At 44.8% G+C, this 20,166-nt stretch overlaps 1 protein-coding gene across 2 annotated transcripts in view; it reads left to right on the top strand.

Moving 5' to 3' along the window:
* Positions 1 to 20,166, top strand: part of LOC142761776 (uncharacterized) — a 50,181-nt gene that overhangs the window by 20,913 nt on the left and 9,102 nt on the right. For both annotated transcript variants that reach the window (XM_075892607.1, XM_075892606.1), the window contains 6 exons: positions 855 to 943; positions 6,290 to 6,365; positions 7,702 to 7,984; positions 11,295 to 11,413; positions 12,540 to 12,601; positions 16,910 to 17,023. In XM_075892607.1, the coding sequence (XP_075748722.1) occupies positions 855 to 943; positions 6,290 to 6,365; positions 7,702 to 7,984; positions 11,295 to 11,413; positions 12,540 to 12,601; positions 16,910 to 17,023 (743 nt within the window). The remainder of the gene's footprint in view (positions 1 to 854; positions 944 to 6,289; positions 6,366 to 7,701; positions 7,985 to 11,294; positions 11,414 to 12,539; positions 12,602 to 16,909; positions 17,024 to 20,166) is intronic.

Genomic DNA, 20,166 nt, shown 5'->3' with positions numbered 1-20,166 from the left:
TTTTTTTTTCAAGGTTACTTTTGGAAAAGCACTCTTCACAGAATTAGTTTAGACTTCATTGGATGTTGGGAATTACGGGAGTGTAGGTTTGTCGATGTTCCTTGTAAGTTGTGGAACTGTATCTGATGTGCAGTTTTTGTAATTCGGCCTCGATTCGTTCTGCAATAGTTTATGGCTTCGGCAATGCCGGCAGTTGTTTCTGCCAAACATGTCTTAAAGGGGTTTCTTAAGCAGGCTGTAAGAGTAAGTTCCGTGGAAATGATGTGAGTGAACAGACTTTTAGATTATTTAAAAAATATACATTTTGTACCGGTGCTAGAGAATTAGTGTGTGCGTTTTAGGATGGGAATGACATCCATTTTTTTTCCATGGAGCCGTGTGAATTAGTGTAGTACGCAAGCTGCAGCAGGTTCAGAAGTGAGGTTATAGACCCTTGCGCTATTTGCAAACACAGGTCCTGGGTGCCTCCTGAGTTTTGTAACGTAGTAGCAATTGCAAGGAACAAAAACTTCAGTGAATAACTGATTTTTACATCTTTTTTTCCTGTGACTGGCCAAATATTTATTCCTAGCTACACACATTATGAATTAGTCATTGACTTTAAGTACCTTCCTTTTACCTGAAAGGGGAAAGTTTTTCTTATCCAGTACAACTTGAAAATACAACCTTTCTGCTTCGGTTCGCAGAATGATAATTGAAGTGACTGGAAGTCGCTTGAGAAGCAGCAACATGTGCTCCTGCCATTTCAGCCTTGAAACTAAGCAAAAAGATGATTAAACATGTAGCTTGCCCTTGAGTCTCCTGTTACGGCAACGTTCCTGTCATGGTTAAAGCTGCATTTTCTTGATTTGCAGATTACTGAGCTGGAGCTACAGCTGAGAAAACGAGACACCAAAATTTTTGAACTCCAGGAGAGGCTGGCATGTATCCAGGAAGAGCACGTGTAAGTTTTTGGGGTCTTGGCCAGGGCTGAAACAAGGCGCAGCAGTTCAATTATGAGGTTCAGGTAGTGGGAGGCTCCGGAAATATCAATCATCTGGGATTCTTTAACATGCATTTAGAGCTTGGTACCAGGGCGTCTAGTATTTGGCCTTCGTTGAAATGCAACCGCTATTGTTGCCATTGGCAAGTGGGTACAAATGCATAGTGAAAATAAAAAGCACGAAAATGATGAGGACGAAACAGAATAGCGCTCCTTCCCGCTTCTTTTGCTCTTTCCTTGTTGTTTTTGTTTTTTACTACAACCTCTATTGTCTGAATCTAACCCACGGCCGAGCTCAGTAATCGCTGTAACACCGCAGTTGGACTTCGCAATGGAAGCACAATTCCAGTTTGTTTGGGTTGAACGTGTCGTTGAATCTCAAATGATTCGATTACGGTTGACGCAAATTTCGTGATATGAATTTTAAGGTTGCTTTGGATAGGACTATATTATATCAGGGGTGGATCCAGCCACCCATTTCAGCGGTGGTAGTCGCTTGAATTAACACCGCAAAGGGGGGGGGGGGGGGGGTCGTTACTTTTTGTTTTTACTAGCACAAAATCCCTGTAATGGCATACATACTGTTAATGTGTGCTCACAGTCTGGTCCCACTCATTTGTTTTAACTGGTGATAGCAGGTGGATGGCAAGCACTGAAGAGATGGGGAGGGGGTGTTGACAGGCTATGGGGGGTGCGATTGCCCCTATAGCCCCTTCTGGATCTGCCACTGCACTATATAAAACACAGTTTTGAGACCAGTTTTCCGGCCACGCAATAGCAGATTGCCTTTTTGTGTCACATCGTTGGCTACACCAGCTGCTATAGCTCCCAAACCAAGTGATGTAAACAACCAGCCACAAATTAAACATCGCGGCAAAGGCGTCGGCGGTGGATCGCGTCTGGGCTATTGCGAACTACCTGTGCTGCACGTCAAAGCTTATGGCCTTGACAAAGACACATTCATTCAGAGCCTTGTTTTGATTGCGATCGCTGAGAACACCGAAAAAGAAGGAGCAGCAGCAGCGAATCGGCATGCCCCAACGTGTCTCACTTTTGCACTGCCAGCTGAATTCGTCACCGCCACTGCGTCCGCTTGTTTCGTTTCTGCTCGCGTATCTTTCGAAACCACGTTTGTAAAGGTGTAAACTGTTTCTTTTCAATGCTTTCCATGCATAACTAGAACTGTACGAACTTTAATGCTCAGAAAATGGGCCAAATGGAATGAATTCTCAAGCAGCGATGGTGGCATGTACGAGGGGCAGAACAAATTTGAGCATTTTCGACTTAGGCCTATATGGTTTTCCGGCTGCTGTGGCGTTTTCGCTTGAATTCTCCAGTGCGAAATCTCCAGGACTGATTTTTTCTTTTGGTCGACTTTGCGGCAAGATTAATTGTCTTAAGCGGCAAAGCAAGTGAATTTCTAGTGAGCCTGGCCGCTTTCGCTCTCTTTGATGTCAAGTGTGAACACGCTGTGCCAGCAGCGTGAGTGAGGGAACCGCAGCACATTATTGAGAGACAGTGAAGGCGAGGAAGTTCACAAGAACATTCGTGGACTTTATTTCAGTAAGAAGTAGTTGCCAATAAAGTTATTGTTCATCTTCATTATCAACTTTAACTTCTTGGTTCATACGAATTCTGGGTGATACGAATATTTTGCAGGCTCCCTTCGAATTTGTATCGTAGAGATTCTACAGTATTTGGAAAAGCCCTGAATGCTAATTTATTCAGTTCTGTTTATGGTAGTTCTGGCGCAGGAAAGTTTTTTAGACGAATTCTTTCTGTGAAGAGTACATATTGCGCCAGCCAACTTGCACCTGATTTTTGTAGGTACTACAAAATACAGGTTGAGGCATGCCGCAGGTGTTTGTTTGCCCCCTCATCTCTGAAGCCATGTTATCTTGCATCATCCCCTGCAAGTCCAACCAGTGGTGTTCTTTTTCCCGTCTTTCTATGAAAAACTCATTTTGCTTGCATTTGTTACCCTCGTGTCAGATCTGGCCCGATTCAGCTCTTAAATTTCATCCGCACCCTCCAGAAAATTTGTTTTACATAGTCTAAAATTATGTTTTAATTTGCCTATAATGCTCCAAGGCATCGTATAAAGCAGTGGTTCTTAGAGATGGATGTTTTGGAGACCTCTTGTGGACTAGTGATAGTTATGAGTCCTCTGCTGGTAGTGAAAGGGGAGGGGGGGGGGTCTGAAATTAACACATGCAGTTCAGAAAAATTTATAGACATGATTGGTGTAGGTTCATTATGACAACTTGGCAGTGCAAACAAAGTAAAATGGCTCACAAACAAGCGCAGACTGAAACTCTGGTTTATTCGTAGAAGAAATATATATATATAATAAAACACGAGAGGAAAGAGGGTTACACGAGTAAGAGTCATTTGAAATCAGCTGCTGTCCAGAAATGCAACCATGCAATCTAAAAGCGCTATAGGGTGCGAAATGACTCAAACATCGGTGTTCTATAAAAAAAAAATTACGACTATCTCCCCGAAGGTAACCCTAATAAGATGCGAAGGTTTAATGCGAAGGTTTAAGATGTGAAGGCCAAACAAGGTTTAATTGCAAATTGGGCGCACCGCACCCCCGATCGTCTGCGCTTCCCTCAACCACTATCACAACTGTTCCTATTCATCAGACGAAGCAACACTGTATTCTGAAGACGAGAGTTTGTAGCTGGCCGCCTCCCACAGTGCGTTGTCTTCCGTGCCGTACAGCGAGTTGCTGTCGGAAAATTTCTGAAAAGCATTTCCCACCATGGAATCTGGCAAGGAACACCAGACGGAAAGCACCCAGCCACAAACAGTCTCAAGCGGAGGCCTCTGTAGGCAGCCTGTCGGTGTCTTTGGGTTGTCTGTCGCTGGACATCCACTTTTGGTACTCCAGCCGCACTCGTTCCTTGAACGGCTCGTTTAACACAACCTCGAGCAGTTGGAGGGTGGACATCATAATAACCACAAAACGCATCTATCACCAGCATGCTGCAAAGACGGAGCAGTGCACCTTATTCATTCGAGCATCATGGCCTCGTCCATGTATCCCCGTTAACGCGAACGACAACACCGGTTGGGAACACTTTCTTCAACATTGTCTTGCGTTTGAAAATGATGAAGAGCGGAAGCTTTCTACCGTCTGCCATGCATTCCGGCATGACGGTGAAGCGCGAGTGCTCGTTGCCAGTGGACAACAGCTTCATATCCTTGGCGCCACACTGCAGGATCATGGTTGATGAAAGCATGTCAAACCACACGGGGGTCTCATAAGCACTGTCAATCTGCCCCATCATGTAGTTTATAAGCTTGTCCTTGAACTCGTCTGGAAACTTCTGACAGATGGATGTGCGCCACTGGAAAGAAAATTCTTTGTGTCTCATGCATCGAGGCACCCAAGGGTTTGGTGCACGAAACTCTTCTCTAGTGAGCCCAGCTTCTCGAGCGAGTTACACAGCTTTCTTGCGAATGGTATCCACGGTCTTTGGCCGCGAGCATGGGTGAACTTCCCACACAAAATTCCCTAGCCTATCCTCCAGCTGTGGATGAACCGCACTTCGCCCACCAAATTACATTTTCCGAGGATCGCACATCTGCAGCTTACCTTTCTGCACCCTCCAATAGCGCAGGCTTTTTTCTGATACACCAGAGTGGCGCTGAGCAGCCATATTCTGATTTGTTTCTGCAAACTCAACAACCTCTAGTTTTAACGCAGCTGAGTACTGCCTTTTCGTACCGCTACTCATATTTAGTGAACAAAAAAAATATACTATAAGTGAAACCCAATGTCAAGCAGAGGGAAATCACGAACGAAAAAAAACAGACAAGAGAGAAGGAAAAAAACAACTTATTAGAGTTGGATGCTGATATAGCCGTGTCCGGCTTCTCATGCACGTGCAAGCCACATGTTGCCAGACAGTAGCGCACTGGCAGCTAGACACCCCTGTAAATCAGACGAGGTCAACTTTAGCTCGTTCTTTTATTGGAAATATCGACTTATATTTTGGTTTATACGGTACTTGGCACCGTGCCAACACCTGTGACGAGGGGCACGCGTTGCTGCGCGTTCATAAGGATGCACATACATACGGTGTTACGCACGAGTCGAAGATCTGCTTCGAATGTAAAAAGGAGCGTCAGCAATGTCTCTATTATTCGTGCCATGATGGGCGTACGAAACAGGTGTGTGTGGAAATTCTGGTGCGCAAACACACATTCAGCAATGGGCAGACAAGTGCAAACCTGGTACGCGTTGTAGTGCTTTCTCAAGCGCTTATTCAGGCAGCATCCAGTCTGCCCGATATATACCCTGCTGCAAGACAATGACATGCATGAAACATTCATTCACCGCCAAAAATCGCAGCAGTTGCAAAGTAGAGTTGTGATATCAATCATTTTACTAACTGTCGAGCAAATGTTGTTTATTGCATACTATTGTCTTGCAACAGCGTATTGTCTTGCAACAGCGTATTACAGTGAAAGCTGTTAGATCACAACTTGGGTCTCTCGCAGCGCCGCCTCCGCCGGTGTCCATAACCTTTGTTGCAGGAAATAAGAAAACCCTAGTACCAATGACACAGTGGGAGTCGAACCCGGGTCTGCTGGGTGCCAGCCCAGTAGTCTACCACTGAGCTACGCCGGTGTTAGTGACTTGTGGGTAAACTTGCCTTAGGCAGGCTTGATGTCGGCAAAGCAACGTGGTAATACGACTTTAAAGTGTTTTAAAACAGGGAAAGAACAACCAGTCGTTGCACAACGCGAGTAGCGTAACAAGGTGGCCGTCCAATGCTCCAACCCATTACAAAAGCTGCTTCTTGTTCTACTATTAACTGTGGCGCACACCCACTGCAGGCATAATTCCTCATCGTCGTCAGCTGCTGCATGAACAATTGGCACAAAATTTCTGGCAAATGTTTTGCGGATACCACGCTTCTGAGAATGACGAAAAATAGCATAGGGAATGCTGGCCTACTAGCATAAAATTTTTATTATTAATGCTGTAGTGGTGTATCAAGCTTGTGTGCTTGCAGCAGTTACCCAATGAGTATTTAGAAGGCGCTCTGACAGGCTGCCATTCTAGCTTTCACTGTAACTGCTGCACCTTCCGCACAGGCCTGGTGTTTTTATATTAAACAGGCTGGATGCCACCTGAGCATGCTCTTGCGAAAACAAAAATATTTAGTTTGCTCGATGCTGCGGGAAGAAAGGGAATGTGTGATTCTATTTCATGACATTTTTTTGTTAGCATTAGCAGATTGTGAATTCCTAGAAGTGTGTGTTGATGTGTTTTGGAACTTTTTGTTGCAGCCGTAATATGCAGAAGCTTCATCTCAGATATGAGACGCTGCAGAACGAGTCACTTGGGCCAACAATGCAGCATGAGGTTAGTGGCTGTTTCTTCATCCTTGAGTGTGCACGAATGAATCTTCTTAACAGTGTAAGATGTCAAGGGAAACTCTTAAGAAATTTGAAGAGTGTGGAGCTTGGTGAAATGATGCTTTTGTGATAAAGCATTAGCAATTCGCCCCTTGTGTTATGCTTTTACTCTTGCTCACCGTCTGCTTATCAATGGGGCCATTGATCAGGAGCGTAAAGCATAAAAGGAATTGAAGGCATTGCTCTGCGATAGCACCCCAGGTCAGTTTGACCTTGGTAGGAAATCTTGCCTGTTACACATGAGACAAAACTTTTATTTCAATCCTGAAATTAGCCTTTCCCAAATTATTCGAACGTGTGTCTGAGTCCGATAGGACTGACTACAATGGTTCTTCCAATACATCTAGGTCTAAGCACCCCATAGACACAACGCTGAAGCTTTTTGAGCGGCGGGTTGCTGTCACCATTGGTTTTAAATGCGTGTTAGATGGCTAGCTATGTTTGAATTATGAGGTGTTTGCTCATTTCAGGGTCAGATGTATTTGTTGAAATAGAGTTAACTAAAAACATCTCATGGACTGTTGTTGAAATAGCAAAATTGTACATTTATACTTTTTTTGCAATAAAGGCTGCCGATGGGCAATCACGACTCCCAAGAACACACGAGCCAAATACTACAGTGCAGCACGCGGCCTGGAACTGACCATTTGTTCTCAGTCAGCGAGAAATCGCTTTTTCTCTCGACAGATGATGCTACAGGCTCAAAAATCATTCGCAGGTCAATTGTCTGACATTGGCTGACTTAAGCATGGCAGCTTGGTTGTTACTGAGACAGCTACAGGAGGCTGCGACTTGTTTACCTCTGTGTGTACGATCACACTGGAAGGTCGTGCATTTGAGGAACAATAAGGTGCTCAAGGTCGCGAGGCTTGCTTGAAGTGTTTTCTTCCCCCGTGCTATCCCTCCCTGCTTAGCTTTCTACACTTTCGTCGGGACGACAGAAGAGAGAATTAATTTGCAGGGTGCGACAAATCCTTGTAACTTCGCTTATACTGGACAGATCCTAAAATATTTGTGGCGGTGAATTCATGAGGCTATAAGCTCCTCTGGTGAATCCATTCCATGGCTACTTGGAAAACTGTTGCAGGTCTCCTTAAGGTCAAGAGTGTTCAAGTTGTCAGTGCTGTGCTTGCACTTTTCTTACTGCCTGCTCGCTATAGCCTCATTGTACCTAGTCTTTCGTTGTCGCATTTGGAACCTCTCGAGTGTTTTGATATGTTGTCTTTCCTACCACGTCGTCAAATGCAGCACATCAGTCATTGATGAGTTGTGCTCTTGTGCAGGTGTACCAGAAGTCAAGGAGCAGCAGCAGCTCTGAGGAAAAGGTGCAGGTGGGCAAAGAGGAGGAAGAGGCAAAAGAAAATGAGGAGCCCGAGGAAGCAGCCCCCGAGATTGGCCAGGCCGAAGACGAAAGAGAGCAAGACCGGCCACAGCAACAACCAGCCCCTATGCTCCCTCGGAGATCTCCACCCGCTTGCATAGAGCTCGAAGAGGAGCTACACGCACTTTCCATTGAGCCGAGGCCCAAGCAGGCACCCTCAGTTGACCACAAGGTCAAGAGGCCAGGTGAGTGTCATTTCAGGGGCCGAAAGTCCTCCTGAGAACATATGCAAATGTGCACGTGCACACACACACCACAAAAAAAGAAAAAATAATGGCTACACCACTATAGTTCGGCAATGGTTTCTATACTTGTTAGCAGGTTGAGCCCTCTGGTTTTGAGTTGCACATCTCTATGGAGAGTTGCATAATTGTAGTCTTAGAGATCAAGGTACATAGCCCGTAGTGCATAGGCAAGCTTGAATTGAGGGTGTCGGATATCTTTGTGGGTGGCCAGTTTTTATGTAAATAGTAGGGGTGCGCGAATATGCAAACTTTCGAATATTTTTCTAATATACCGTATTTACTCGATTCTACCGCGCCCTCGATTGTAACGCGCACCCGATTTTTACGACGAAAAAAAAAAAAAAGGTAAGACATCAATTGCAACGCGCACCCATTTTTCTCGCCGGCCCGCACGATCACACCACTCGAAGAAACGACTCCTTTCGGCAGCGTCTTCCATTTAAATATGAGGTACGGGGGGAAGCTTGTGCCCATCTGACGTGTAACAGAGCATTGCCGTCACTGTAGTTTTACCATGGACCGATGTCGGCACGCGAACTTGCTTCGCCCCCTTCTTCTCGATGGGTGTGGTGCCAGGCATGTCGAAGTAAAGAGGCGTCTGATCGCCATTCCTGATTTGCCCAAGCAGGTAGCCGTTGTTTGTGAAAACTGTGAAGCTGTTCATCGTACTCCTCCGCAAAACTTTTCGCGTATGCCCGTTCACCTTTGGAGGGAAAAGCCTTTCCTCTTCATTAAGCTTGTTAGCCAGCACCTGCTCTTCTTAAACTGGCTCCGCATTAGACCTTTTTCTAAGGCTAATTGCATAGCCCGCACTTGGAGCAGTTCTGGCGTTACAGGCCGCTGTTCCGCTCGCTGCTCAAGCACATACTCGCCGAGCACCTCTTCAATTTGCGGAAACCAACCCTGCTGTGGTCCACTGAAGCCTTTGCGTGAAGCTTTGCTGTCGACAATTTTCCTCTTTTGTTTCCGCCAGTCCAGCACGCACGTTTCAGGAACTCCGAATGACCGCGATTCGGCCCGATTTCCGTCCGTTCCTGCACACGCAATGACTTTTCTTTTAAAAGCGACATCGAGGTGCACTCGAGTTTTTGGAGTCGGCCTTTCCATGCCGTCGATGCTAATGCACTACAAGGTGACGAACTCCTCAGCGCACGTATGAAGTGTCGCACATGGGAAACACATAGGCAGAAATGGCCGACGCGCTATGCCGACGCACGTAGGGGGCGACCATTTTGGAAATGCCAATGGCAATAGAATGACGTTGTTTTTTTTTGTACTCGATTCTAAGCCGCATGCGATTTAGGAACTCGCTTAACCGGAAAAAAGGTGGGCGTTAGATTTGAGTGATTATGGTAGTGTTTGCTATTGGATTCAATTCGCACTGTAATTTTACTATTCAAACTACTCGAACTTCTCTAATACAATCAACGTCAGATTGGCGGTGGCCCTTTCAGATTATTTTATATGCTTAAGCCCATCGCACTTTCGCACGGTGGCAAAGCTGCCTTTTAGATTCTGCTTTAATTGCAAATGTATCAACTTAATATTAAGATATTTGAGATACACTGTGCCATTACAATGGCCTCTTCATATTTTTATATACTTCACCGCACTACACTTTGGTATTGTGGCAAAGCAATTTTCAGGGCTCGGTTATGACTGTAAGCGGATCATTTCACAAAAGCGCTGCATTGAACCTGTGTGTTCGAAGTGTGGGCTTTGATTAATGTAGTTTTGGGCCAGAATAACAAAACTTTATTTCGAAAAAGACTTCGTTGCCACTAAAACGGGGCAACGCCGCATGGTCGGGCCTCTATTCCAAGGCACCGCTGGCTCTCGCCATCCTTTCAGCCCTCCTGACCAGCCTCCGCTGGTCCTCAAGGGCCGGGCTGGACAGCATTGCCTCCCACATCTCTCTGCTGTTGTCCCCTTCCTGTTCTTCGGTGTGTGCCGTACATTCCCACTTGATGCGGTAGAGCACCGGTGTGCTTCCATACCACGGGCATATGTCTCTGTATGCTGTGGGGTGGTATGCATGCAATCTGTGGATGTTGGTGTAACGTCGCAGATTCCATGGCCGAAAGGTTCTTGTGTGGAAAATCTGAAAAAAGTTGGACGATGACTTTCAGGATCCAAACTTCTTATGTTTTTATACAATAACGTCTATAAGGCATGAGAAACTCTGATTTTGAAGAGAGCATTCCCTTGTTCGCCAGATAATTTGGGCTTCCACGAAAGTTTCAAGAGGAGGATAGGCTGAGGAAATAACATCGTTGCCTTTCACTTGTAAAATGTTGTTGGAAACACTTTGGTTGCACAGAATTGTGTACATAAGTGCGATTCGGCCTCTGCATTGCCTTATTCTTGATAACACAACTATGAAACACCACCCCGCCAGCGCTTTGTTAACCTAGAAGCATTTGAAAAATATTCGACAGCTATTCATAAAATATGTTGATTTGCACTCAAATTTAATATTTCAATTTGCCTTGCACCGACATTTTTGCTATTCGCTCAACTGCTGTAAATAGGGTCTGTCCCTTAGCTCTACAAGAGGGGGTTCCAGGCTTTCTCGTGTTGTGGCTCAACATAGGGCTGGGACTTTGCGCTGAGCTGCTTCGTGCAGGGAGCGGGGTAGGGCCATTTCAAAGAACTGTGTCCTCGTGGCTGCTTTTCGGGCATACTTTAGTATGCAGTTGTAGCGACTCGTTAGGCCTAATGCTCTTTAAAGCTTCCTGTTGCACGTATAGGAATATGAGCTGGACTTCTTCATTGAGCGTTGGTTCTGTCGGATTTTGCTTTTGTATAAACCTTTTTCACAAGTTGCCCCCGGGGTGCCACCATAGTCCTCTCTAGGCTGCGCTTTGTAGGCGCGACTCCACAAAACTCACACTGCCGAGGCAGCGTTGTCTGGCTTTGCCCAACATAGCAATATTTTTTTTTTTTCGTCTCCTGTGAAAAGATCTGTAGGCATAACAAGAATGGCGTTCAATTTGTGCCGAGGATTCCACTCATTTGCGCGACAAAAGTGGCACGAACCGGGGATTAATATTTGCTTTGCAAAACGCTCCATACATACATGTTCATGTGCATCTAGTTTAGTAGACTGGACTAATGTTATTGTGATGACTAATCACAAACTCTCCAAATGTGCCTGAATAGTTGCTGTCAAACATGTACATCTGACATACAAGGCAGACTGAACGCTGGAAAATTTGATGTTGTAGCTGTTCTCTAAAATTTCTTTCAGCAGAGCGGCCTCAGGTGCCGGAGTTCTACGACCTCTACTGGCGCATGGAGCAGGCTTGCGCTTCCTCGGATGTCGAGTCCATGTGGTCCAGCCGTGGAGGATCCCCGACCAAGAGCAAGGTCATCTGCCATGCTTTTGATGGGCTAGCGAGAGGGCGGGCCTACCTTCGTGCTGTTTCACGTCTGAGGGAAATCTGAAAACTTGTTCATTTTTCACTTTGGCTCATGCCAAGCTATAGGCACTTTTTTTCTCTCTCGACGAGCTTACTTTGAGCTGTGCGGAGTTATCATTGCAACTCTGCACTTGTAAACTGTCTACAACTCCCCTAAAGAAGGCATGGAAACTTCTTGTGACATATCTACTTACTTGGCCCTCACAAAGTCGTTGTCTGAAATTGATCCACTATGGCACCACTACTTTGGGTTAAACATATGCTACGTTACTAATAAGCCAAGAAATGTAGTAATTTATGCTATCTACATTATTAGCAACTACTACCATATGTTGAAGATTATAAGTCGTTTTTTTTTTTTTCTTTTTTTCATAAAATGGCTTTCCAAAGTTCGGGAGTGGACCTATAATCGGAGATGACCTAAATGCAGAATCATGAAGTTGACTTTTTTGAGGGGTCCCACGAACGGTCGTCGTCTGTTTATGTAGAATGGTTCAAGAAGTGCAGAAGGCAGATGCACTAATGCCTCTAATGACCATCACAAAAGATAAAGCAAAAAGTTTTGTGAAATCGAAAAATCTGCATGCTTTCACGTTCGTGTGAAAATTTGCTGTCTGGGTTTCTGCTGGCTTCCCAAATCTCACCGCAGGGCAAAGCATGGCCCGGCATGTTTAGACATTGGTGTTTTGAGGGAAATGTCATTCACCACAATTGTTTGTCTTGTTGGAAAGAAGCCGGGAGAATCTCATTCTTTTTGCTTATAGCAGCATCATCACCAAAATGCCTGTGACATGTTCTGTGTATTACGCATGGTAGCTTCAGCACAAAGTTTGGCACTTGCAGAACATTTTTCTGTAAAGACTCTTCTCTTTTTCTGTTCAGGCTTTCAGTGCTCTTTCAATCCTAAAAGTCTTACCGAGACTAACACTGCAGTTGCCCACTATATTCGTTCAAGTTTTTTTTTTTTGCCTCTAAATTTTAATGCCTAAAAAACTGAAGCTGTTCTCTTCTTGTGTGTCGTGTATGAAATTCAAGAATGCCATTAATGCAATGTATTGTTTTTTTTGCTTCAGACGGAACTGCAGATTGCAAAAATAGTACTGATGTTAAAGAAGAAGAAGCCGGACTATTCAGAGTGAGTTTTATTTTCATTTTGTTATTTTTCTATGCTAATCGTATTGCTCATAATGTTGGGCACCACTTTGAAGGTCGAGCCCTAGGAGAAGAAAGACAAAGAAAAGAAAAAGCATGCAATGGGCATGTGATGGCATTTGGCCAATCGCAGCACCGGGTGTCAAAGGAAAGCGCAAGAGAGGATAGGAGCAATTTACATTAGATGTTTTCATTCAGGGGCTCTTTCTTCTAGCCGAGGGGTTCTCGAGCATGTTAGTCCCAGGGATCCCCCCTCTCGCCCCCACAGCTTTCATGCATTTTTCATTTGGCTAACGCTACCTTCACATGCAAAAAATTCAAAATCAATGGTATATGAAAAATTTGTTCTCTGTCTTGCAATTGAAGTTTCTTGCCTTGAACCAACAAATCAATGTGAGGCTCAGTAACGGTCAGGCCCAGTCACATGTCAACTGCTAGATTCAGCAGATTCCTGTGCTCATTTGTCATGTAGGCTAATGTAGAGAATGCCTGTCAGTGTGCTCCAGTGTGGAAAATGCATGAACACTGCACAGCTTTCAGAGGTACTAATGAACAATTTAAATTCATAGGTGAACGAGATAGGCAAAATAAAGGGAATGTTTAATATACCTATTCAAAGATCCTATTGCAATGTGCTGAATTCACAGGGGTGATCCAACAGTTTCAATTGTGCCATTTTGCTACAATTCCCTATCCCTGCACCTTGCTGCGCACATTCAAGCACAGCTTGCGCCTACTGCGCCTGAGTTTACTGGTTTACCTGTCTACATTGAACCGTTTCTGGCCTAAAAATATTGGTCGTAACAAACGCAACTAGCGCCTTTCTATAATGCCGCCGATGCCCTCTACATGCTCCATTCCAGCAATGTGCTTTCTGTCATTATATTCAGCATAACTGAAGTATCGGTGCCGCTGTGTCTTTCTGTTAGTGAAAGTTTATCGTGCCATTGGTAGCCTGTCTTCATTGTTACGAAACCCGCGATATCGCGTAACGTCTATTTATTATTAATTTTTCCCCTCGTTCACGAGTAACTTCGCATACCATAACGTAGCCACCGTAGCCAATTGGCTGCAGGTATCGGCACTGCGCGCTATGAACGGCCTATTCAAGCAAATTGGCCGTAAACCATCTTGTTCAATATTTCGCAGAGAAGTTGATGCCCTTGATTGCGCTGCTCAACGTTCTTCGGTATGCCTATCGTAAAGTTAAGCCTAAATATCTACGTAGAACGCATCTAGCTCCATGTGGTGCTACTGCATGCTTCTCGCACATATGCGAGCGCTTGTCGCGCCTCTATAAAGAAATCAACTGAACGCGATGCCTAGCCAGTGCAAATATAAATTGAGTGGCGAGATCAGTCACTAATAAAGAAGTGCTTTGACACATGTGCAACGACGTTGGAACAATCCGTGCTGTCGCCATATGACAAAAAAAAAAGTCTGTTCACCTCAAGGGTGAAGCAGTGAATGCGATAGCAACAAATTGCAATGTTATAGAAATGAGGTTGGCAGCTCACTTTTTGGGAACCATTATTACGCAACTGTACTTACAAAACTCTCATTTAAGAGTATGGCTGCTCCAGGAACACTCTTTGACATTATTTTCGCGTTGACGGCTGCTGAGATAGTGAGAGTATGTTCTCACTTGCAACGATAGTTTTTTTTTTGCCTTCATTTTTTGATTGTTAGACTGCTGGGCCAATAAATGCTTTTTTGTCGGAATGACCTTTTGACCTTTTGATATCGCATAAACAGTATGGGCCATGCTTACCTTGTCACTAACACGCGTAACCGATTTTGTTCAAGATGTGCGAAAGTGAAGCTTTAGTGACATCTTGTGCAGAGCTGTGAAACCAGAATGTGACACTTGGGTGCTAAAAACCTAATTAATGGCTGCTCTCTGAATGTCTGCCTTGTCTAAACTTCAGCATCATTTGTTGGCCCTGTCCAAATTACAGCAGCATTTGTCTGCCTTGTCTAAATTTCAGCGCACTAATAAGAACAATCTCCAAATATTTATGAATGTTTTGCATCAAATTATCCTAAATTTTGTTTTGTCTGCTCCACATTTGCTCCAAAACACAGTTCTTCCTACTCCAAATCTGCTCCAAAACACTTTTTTTTGCTCCGAAAATTGCTCCAAATTATAAACTGGCTGGATCACTGCTGAATTTATAATGTTCTAGTATGATGAGCATATGTTGTTGCAAATGACTGCTGCATGTCTACTGCCTTATCTTTGGCGCCCATCATCAAACAGAAGTGCGCATTGGGTTTATACAAAACCTCGGATATTCTTGTGCAATAACTTGACCACTTGGCTCGTTTTCGGAGTCTGACTCACTACAAGCTGCTAGTGAGGATTATTGCGTAGCTCGTGCGTTCATTTTGTACTTCGAGACGTGCTCATTCACCTGTGAGTGTTAGTCATAGCAGTTTTTTAGGTCATCTATCACACCTCGGTTTGCTATCCAATATACTTGATGAGCACGTAACCAGGGAATTTATCAGTGGCTCGCAGAAGTCTGAAAAGGGACTTGTTAAACCCCTAGGAAACCGCTTTCAGAAACCGTGTAATAGTAGTATACAACTTCATTGTAAAAAGAAAACCAAGTTTGGTACATTATGTAGACTTCATGTTGAAAGCATTTTCGGACACATTGCTGATGCCGGGTTAAAAGCAGATCTCGACCTTCAAGTCAGCCTAGTGGATGCGCCAGTGATACTGTGGAAGTGCTGCGAAAACGCTCTTGCTACAGTACAAAGAGTACTCGGTGAGAGAGAATGAAGTGTTGGCAAAAGTTGGCTGTCTACAGTACAAAGAGTACTCGGTGAGAGAGAAAGGAGTGTCGGAAAAAGTTGGCTGTCTAAGCCCCGCTAAGTTATGTCGTGAAGTTCTCAGCAACACAATTAATAGAGGAGAAAAACTACTTGGCTTTCACTTTTGTGTACTCTTGGGGGGGGAGCATTGGCGACAGTGTAATCTGTATCGTTGACACTGTTGTGTGTCGCGACATTTGTCTACCACTTCTGCTGATAACTACACAGATGTACCGTATTTACTCGCATGATTTGTGCACCCCTAATATTTTGTCATGTTTACGGGGAAAAAAAATATTTACTCGCACATTTTGCGCTCACCAATCCGCCCGAGTCAGCTCGCCGGCACGTGCACGAAGGGGCCTTGGATCTTTGGATTCTTTAGGTGGGCAGGCCCGTTGAGGCGAGCGCAGCCAAATGGGCTGCGAGTGCGAAGTCCCTCGTTCTGAGGCGTTCCTCCGAACTAGGGTTCCTAGAATGCCGTGCACGAACTCTCAAACCTGTTGACGGGTAGCCAGAACTGCTTGAGTGTTTTCCCCCTTTCTCTCCATCTCTACCACTGTGATAATGCACGCTTGCATCACGACACGGGCAACTATGGCACTGGAGGCGTGCGAGCGCCAGTTCGGCCTGCTGTGCCAACTGTTCCCCTGGCTCTCTGTGTCCGCTCTGCAACGCGTGCTTGGTTGATTTTGGAAGTTTAGGTTTCGCCATCCATCCTTCGCATTTTTACTGTTCTCTTGCGATGAGCTACAGTAATAATGTATACAGCAAAATTTAAGCTGGCTGTTGTGAAGTTGGCCGAAGAAAACCGCAATCGTGCCACCGCCAAGCACTCCAGCATGAAGTTCTTTGACGTGTGTCGACCGGCGCGATCGGTATGGAAGAAAGCAAAAGAGTGTGCACTTGCTAAGGTTCCCTGGTGCTGAAGAAAACGTTCTCAATTATGTGCGAACGCTCAGGTTCATCGGTATCGCCGTGTCGTGGGACCTAGTTTCTCCCAGCTTTGTCGAGAAAAAGCTTCCATAAAATGGAAAATTCGAACGCGCTGGCCAAAACGGAGGCCAACGCGCTTTGGGATGGCAGTGACAGCGGCCGCAACGATGGTTCTCAAGCATCGTAAATTTCTCAAGCAAAGTAAATTCCTAGCCCTGGGGAGGAAATACCAACTCCGCTGTTGTATCAGTTGGTTTTTGTATAATAAAAACTTACTCGGATCTGAATCCAAAGCTAATGCTTCATGTCTGGGTATAGCTCTGCTTCAAAAAATCGGTTTTCCATAAAATTAGTCAGCCCTATGTTGCTTCATGCTATGTCTACTTTGTGGAAGTGGCATGGATCGGAGACTTAAATGTCCCAGGTTTTTTGAGGGTTTGGTGGGAGGTGTCCTGTTTATTTTGTCGAGAGTTGTCTGTGCACGCCTAGTCGGTGAAATAAGGGTACCGAAACTAATTATGACCTGTGGGTGCAGGCAAGAGCTACGCAGGCACGTGGATTGCGTGCGCCAGTCCCAGGGCGGATTCTCACGAATGACCTTCAACCACATCGTGGCACTTGTGCTCGGCCACATGCAAAACAACGTGCAGTAAGTACTGACAATAAAGCATTGCAGCATGCTTGGTATTGCCAGGGGGGGCTTGATGGTGCGCAACCCCTCATTTCATCACGTAGTGTTGTGTAGTGAGGGTGCCGGCGGGATGCATGTAGTACCACTGGAAGTTCACTGCTAGGAGATGGAGGTAGTGCAAATGCTGCACGCTCATATGTAAGCAAGAGCAGCTTTTCCCCGTTCCCCCGCCGTAACCGCAAGCGGTTCTAATGGAGAAGCAGACGTGTTATAATGTAGGTACCTTTTTTTTAATGCGACCAGTTTGATTACTAGTAGTTAATTGTAGTCGGACGCTTTGATGTCATTGAGACAATATCAAAATGTCCCATTCGTGGCGTGGATAGTGTTGTGCATTTACCTTAGTTTTTCGATACGCAGAGCACTGTTGTTGACAATAATAACATTTTAGTGGTCCAACGCTGATCTTTCACTCCGAAGTAATCATTCAGTGTCCCTTTAGGGGACATAAGTGAAATAGGGAATATGTTGAGCGTTCTCAGAGTACCATTTACCACTCTAATGTAGTTATTTTGCCATCCTAGCTTGGTCAATGCAGGAGAAAATCTAGGTCTGAATCTCGCTTTCAAATTTTGTGCACGATGTCACACATTTCCAAGTTTTATTGTACTTAGGCTACATTGGCTCAAAGAAATTCCCCAAACATTGTAAATTAATTCTTTGGCCCCCTAAAAGAATGATGTATTTATTTTTACTGATTAGAAACTATAAAGAACCCAATATACGACATCAAAATGTGTTGTCACTAGCCTTGTGAGAATAGTCGGCTTTAGAAGAGAGGTTTGGGCCAGTTTGTGATGCCTACTTGATGAAATGAAGCACCTGAATGGGACAACAAAAGGCGCTTCGTCCCATGTGTGTCCTTTTGTAGTGCTGTGAGAATTGAGCTTTATTTCATGAAGTTTTGAAGTGAATTCAAAGCAAATACTAGTGTTTTTAAAAAAGTCTAATCACTTTGAATCAAATTCAAATATATATTGTATACTATAAATGGGCATATTTGTAACTATTTATATGAAAAAAAAATTCTAATTATTGTCTAACGAGGAAAATGAGCCCTTAAATTTCCACTTCTTTCCTTCATCTTTACAGGGGGTTACATGCAAACGAATATTCAAATTCACATACAGTCGAACCCGGGTATATCAAACTCTCCAAAAAACATTTATTAGTTTGATATATGGCATAATTCGATATAGGCCCGGTATAGGTTCTGACACAAAGGCACATAACAAACTAGAAGAAAAGTACTTTATTAATATGGTGGATTACTTGCGTGCCCTACTGTGGAACTTTGCTGGCAAGTGGCTGTCTTGTAATGCACGAAGAGCAGAAAAACCACCGACGCCAGCGGCGTTGGTGGGTTCGTTTTGCTTTGCAAGACCGCAACAAGCTCGGTCCAGCCAACAGCAAGCTCGGTCACCTATTTCACGAAATACGGAGGCGAAGTAGGAACAGAGTTGGTTAAACTCCCGTTGGTTTACACATTCAGTTACGTGCACTGCAGTATAACAAGTGAGTAGGGCTTGGCCGCCATTTTTCAAAATTCCTTGACTAGCACTCCTATTGGTCCGCGGTGACCGATTCGACGGCAGACGACGCAAAAATCGGTCCGAGAGCGATCTGCGCGGAGAGGGCACTTTCGGCGGATCTCGCCAACGCCGAACCGGAATCGGAGCACTTTCGGCGGCCGGAAGGCTCAGTATTAACGCGGCCTTAGCGCTGCGAGCGGCCCAGGATCATTTCTTGGAGGGGGGTGTTCGCCCGCGCACAACCGGGTCTAACCAACTTTCTCTAGGGTCGCGCAGGCAGTTTTCCCCGCCACCGCGAGGGAAAGCCAACTTGGTAGGGCACTTTTGAGGCACATGGAGTTTGATATGTCAGTTGTCTTTGCTATTTTCGTTCGCTAAAACAGTAACTTTTGCTATATATTCTCAATGTAAACTTACCGTGTTTAGGAATTGTTCGATACACGGCATAATTTGATATAAATGGTTTCGATATGGTCGGGCCCGACTGTATAACGAATCCGGAAGTAACAAAATATTAGTTATAACAAAGTAAAAGAACACTCTTGCAATAGTGTTAGAACATATCTTTATAACGAATATCCGGGTATAACGAACTTATAGTATACGATTCTGTTATAAAGAGGTTCAAGTGTGTACACATGAATAGATGCTTTCATGGCTTTGCACCCCATCACTGCAGTGAAACAACTTTTACAGGGAATTACATGCGGGATATTATACAGGTGAGGCCACATATAACTGCCTCACTTAAAATGAACTTTCGCTCAAATTCAACTATACTCACTTGACCCTGAAAATATACAATATTTCAATGGCACAAAATCGCACTTACACAACGAACGTCTCTGAGCGTCCCCGATGTGTTACAGCGAACGAAGTCTGCACTCCGATGACTTCCCCGGAAACTACTTTGGACCATCGATAAGCCATCGGCGAGGTGCCCATAGATTCTTATTGTTAAATGCCGACACTGCCTCCACACCTCTTTAGTTGTTTCTCTCCACGAACGTTTTTTTGTTAGGCACCCCTCAGTTCTTAGTTGCCCGGCTACTATGAACACCCCACATTGCCAGACGAGGCTCGTGTTTTCACGTTGCTATCAATCTTTCGAAGACCGGTTCGCCAACTATTCTCCCCTCAGTTTTTGATCACTAGTTTTTGCGTTGGCGTCGTTAGCCTGGAGTGACCAGGCCATTTGCCAACATCGTTGGCCACTGACTGCACCCGATCGTCTGCATCTTGTCTGGATTGGCGTCGTATTGTTCCAGTGCAAGCGCGTACGCTACCCCATTTACTCTGATAATTCTCGGTTCATTCCATGTTTAAGACTTGTTCTTGCTCACTTCGCATTCTGCTGAGCAAGCCCTTTGCACGCGTGTGGAAGTGTAAAAATGGCTTTTACACGGTACGAATCGCGTCGGTAAGGCCGCACAAGCCCGTCGGCACCACCAAAAAATTCTTTGACTTCTCCCAAATTTTTCTACACGTGAGTTGGACATTTCGCCTACCTTTCGAGGCAGCTACCCAACGTGCCTTTCTCCTGCATGTTTTGGTTTTCAAGGTCGCCTT

Source organism: Rhipicephalus microplus, chromosome 4 (assembly GCF_043290135.1).
Source record: "Rhipicephalus microplus isolate Deutch F79 chromosome 4, USDA_Rmic, whole genome shotgun sequence".
In the NCBI taxonomy this organism is placed as follows: domain Eukaryota; kingdom Metazoa; phylum Arthropoda; class Arachnida; order Ixodida; family Ixodidae; genus Rhipicephalus; species Rhipicephalus microplus.
This window is presented reverse-complemented; position numbering and strand designations above follow the sequence as displayed.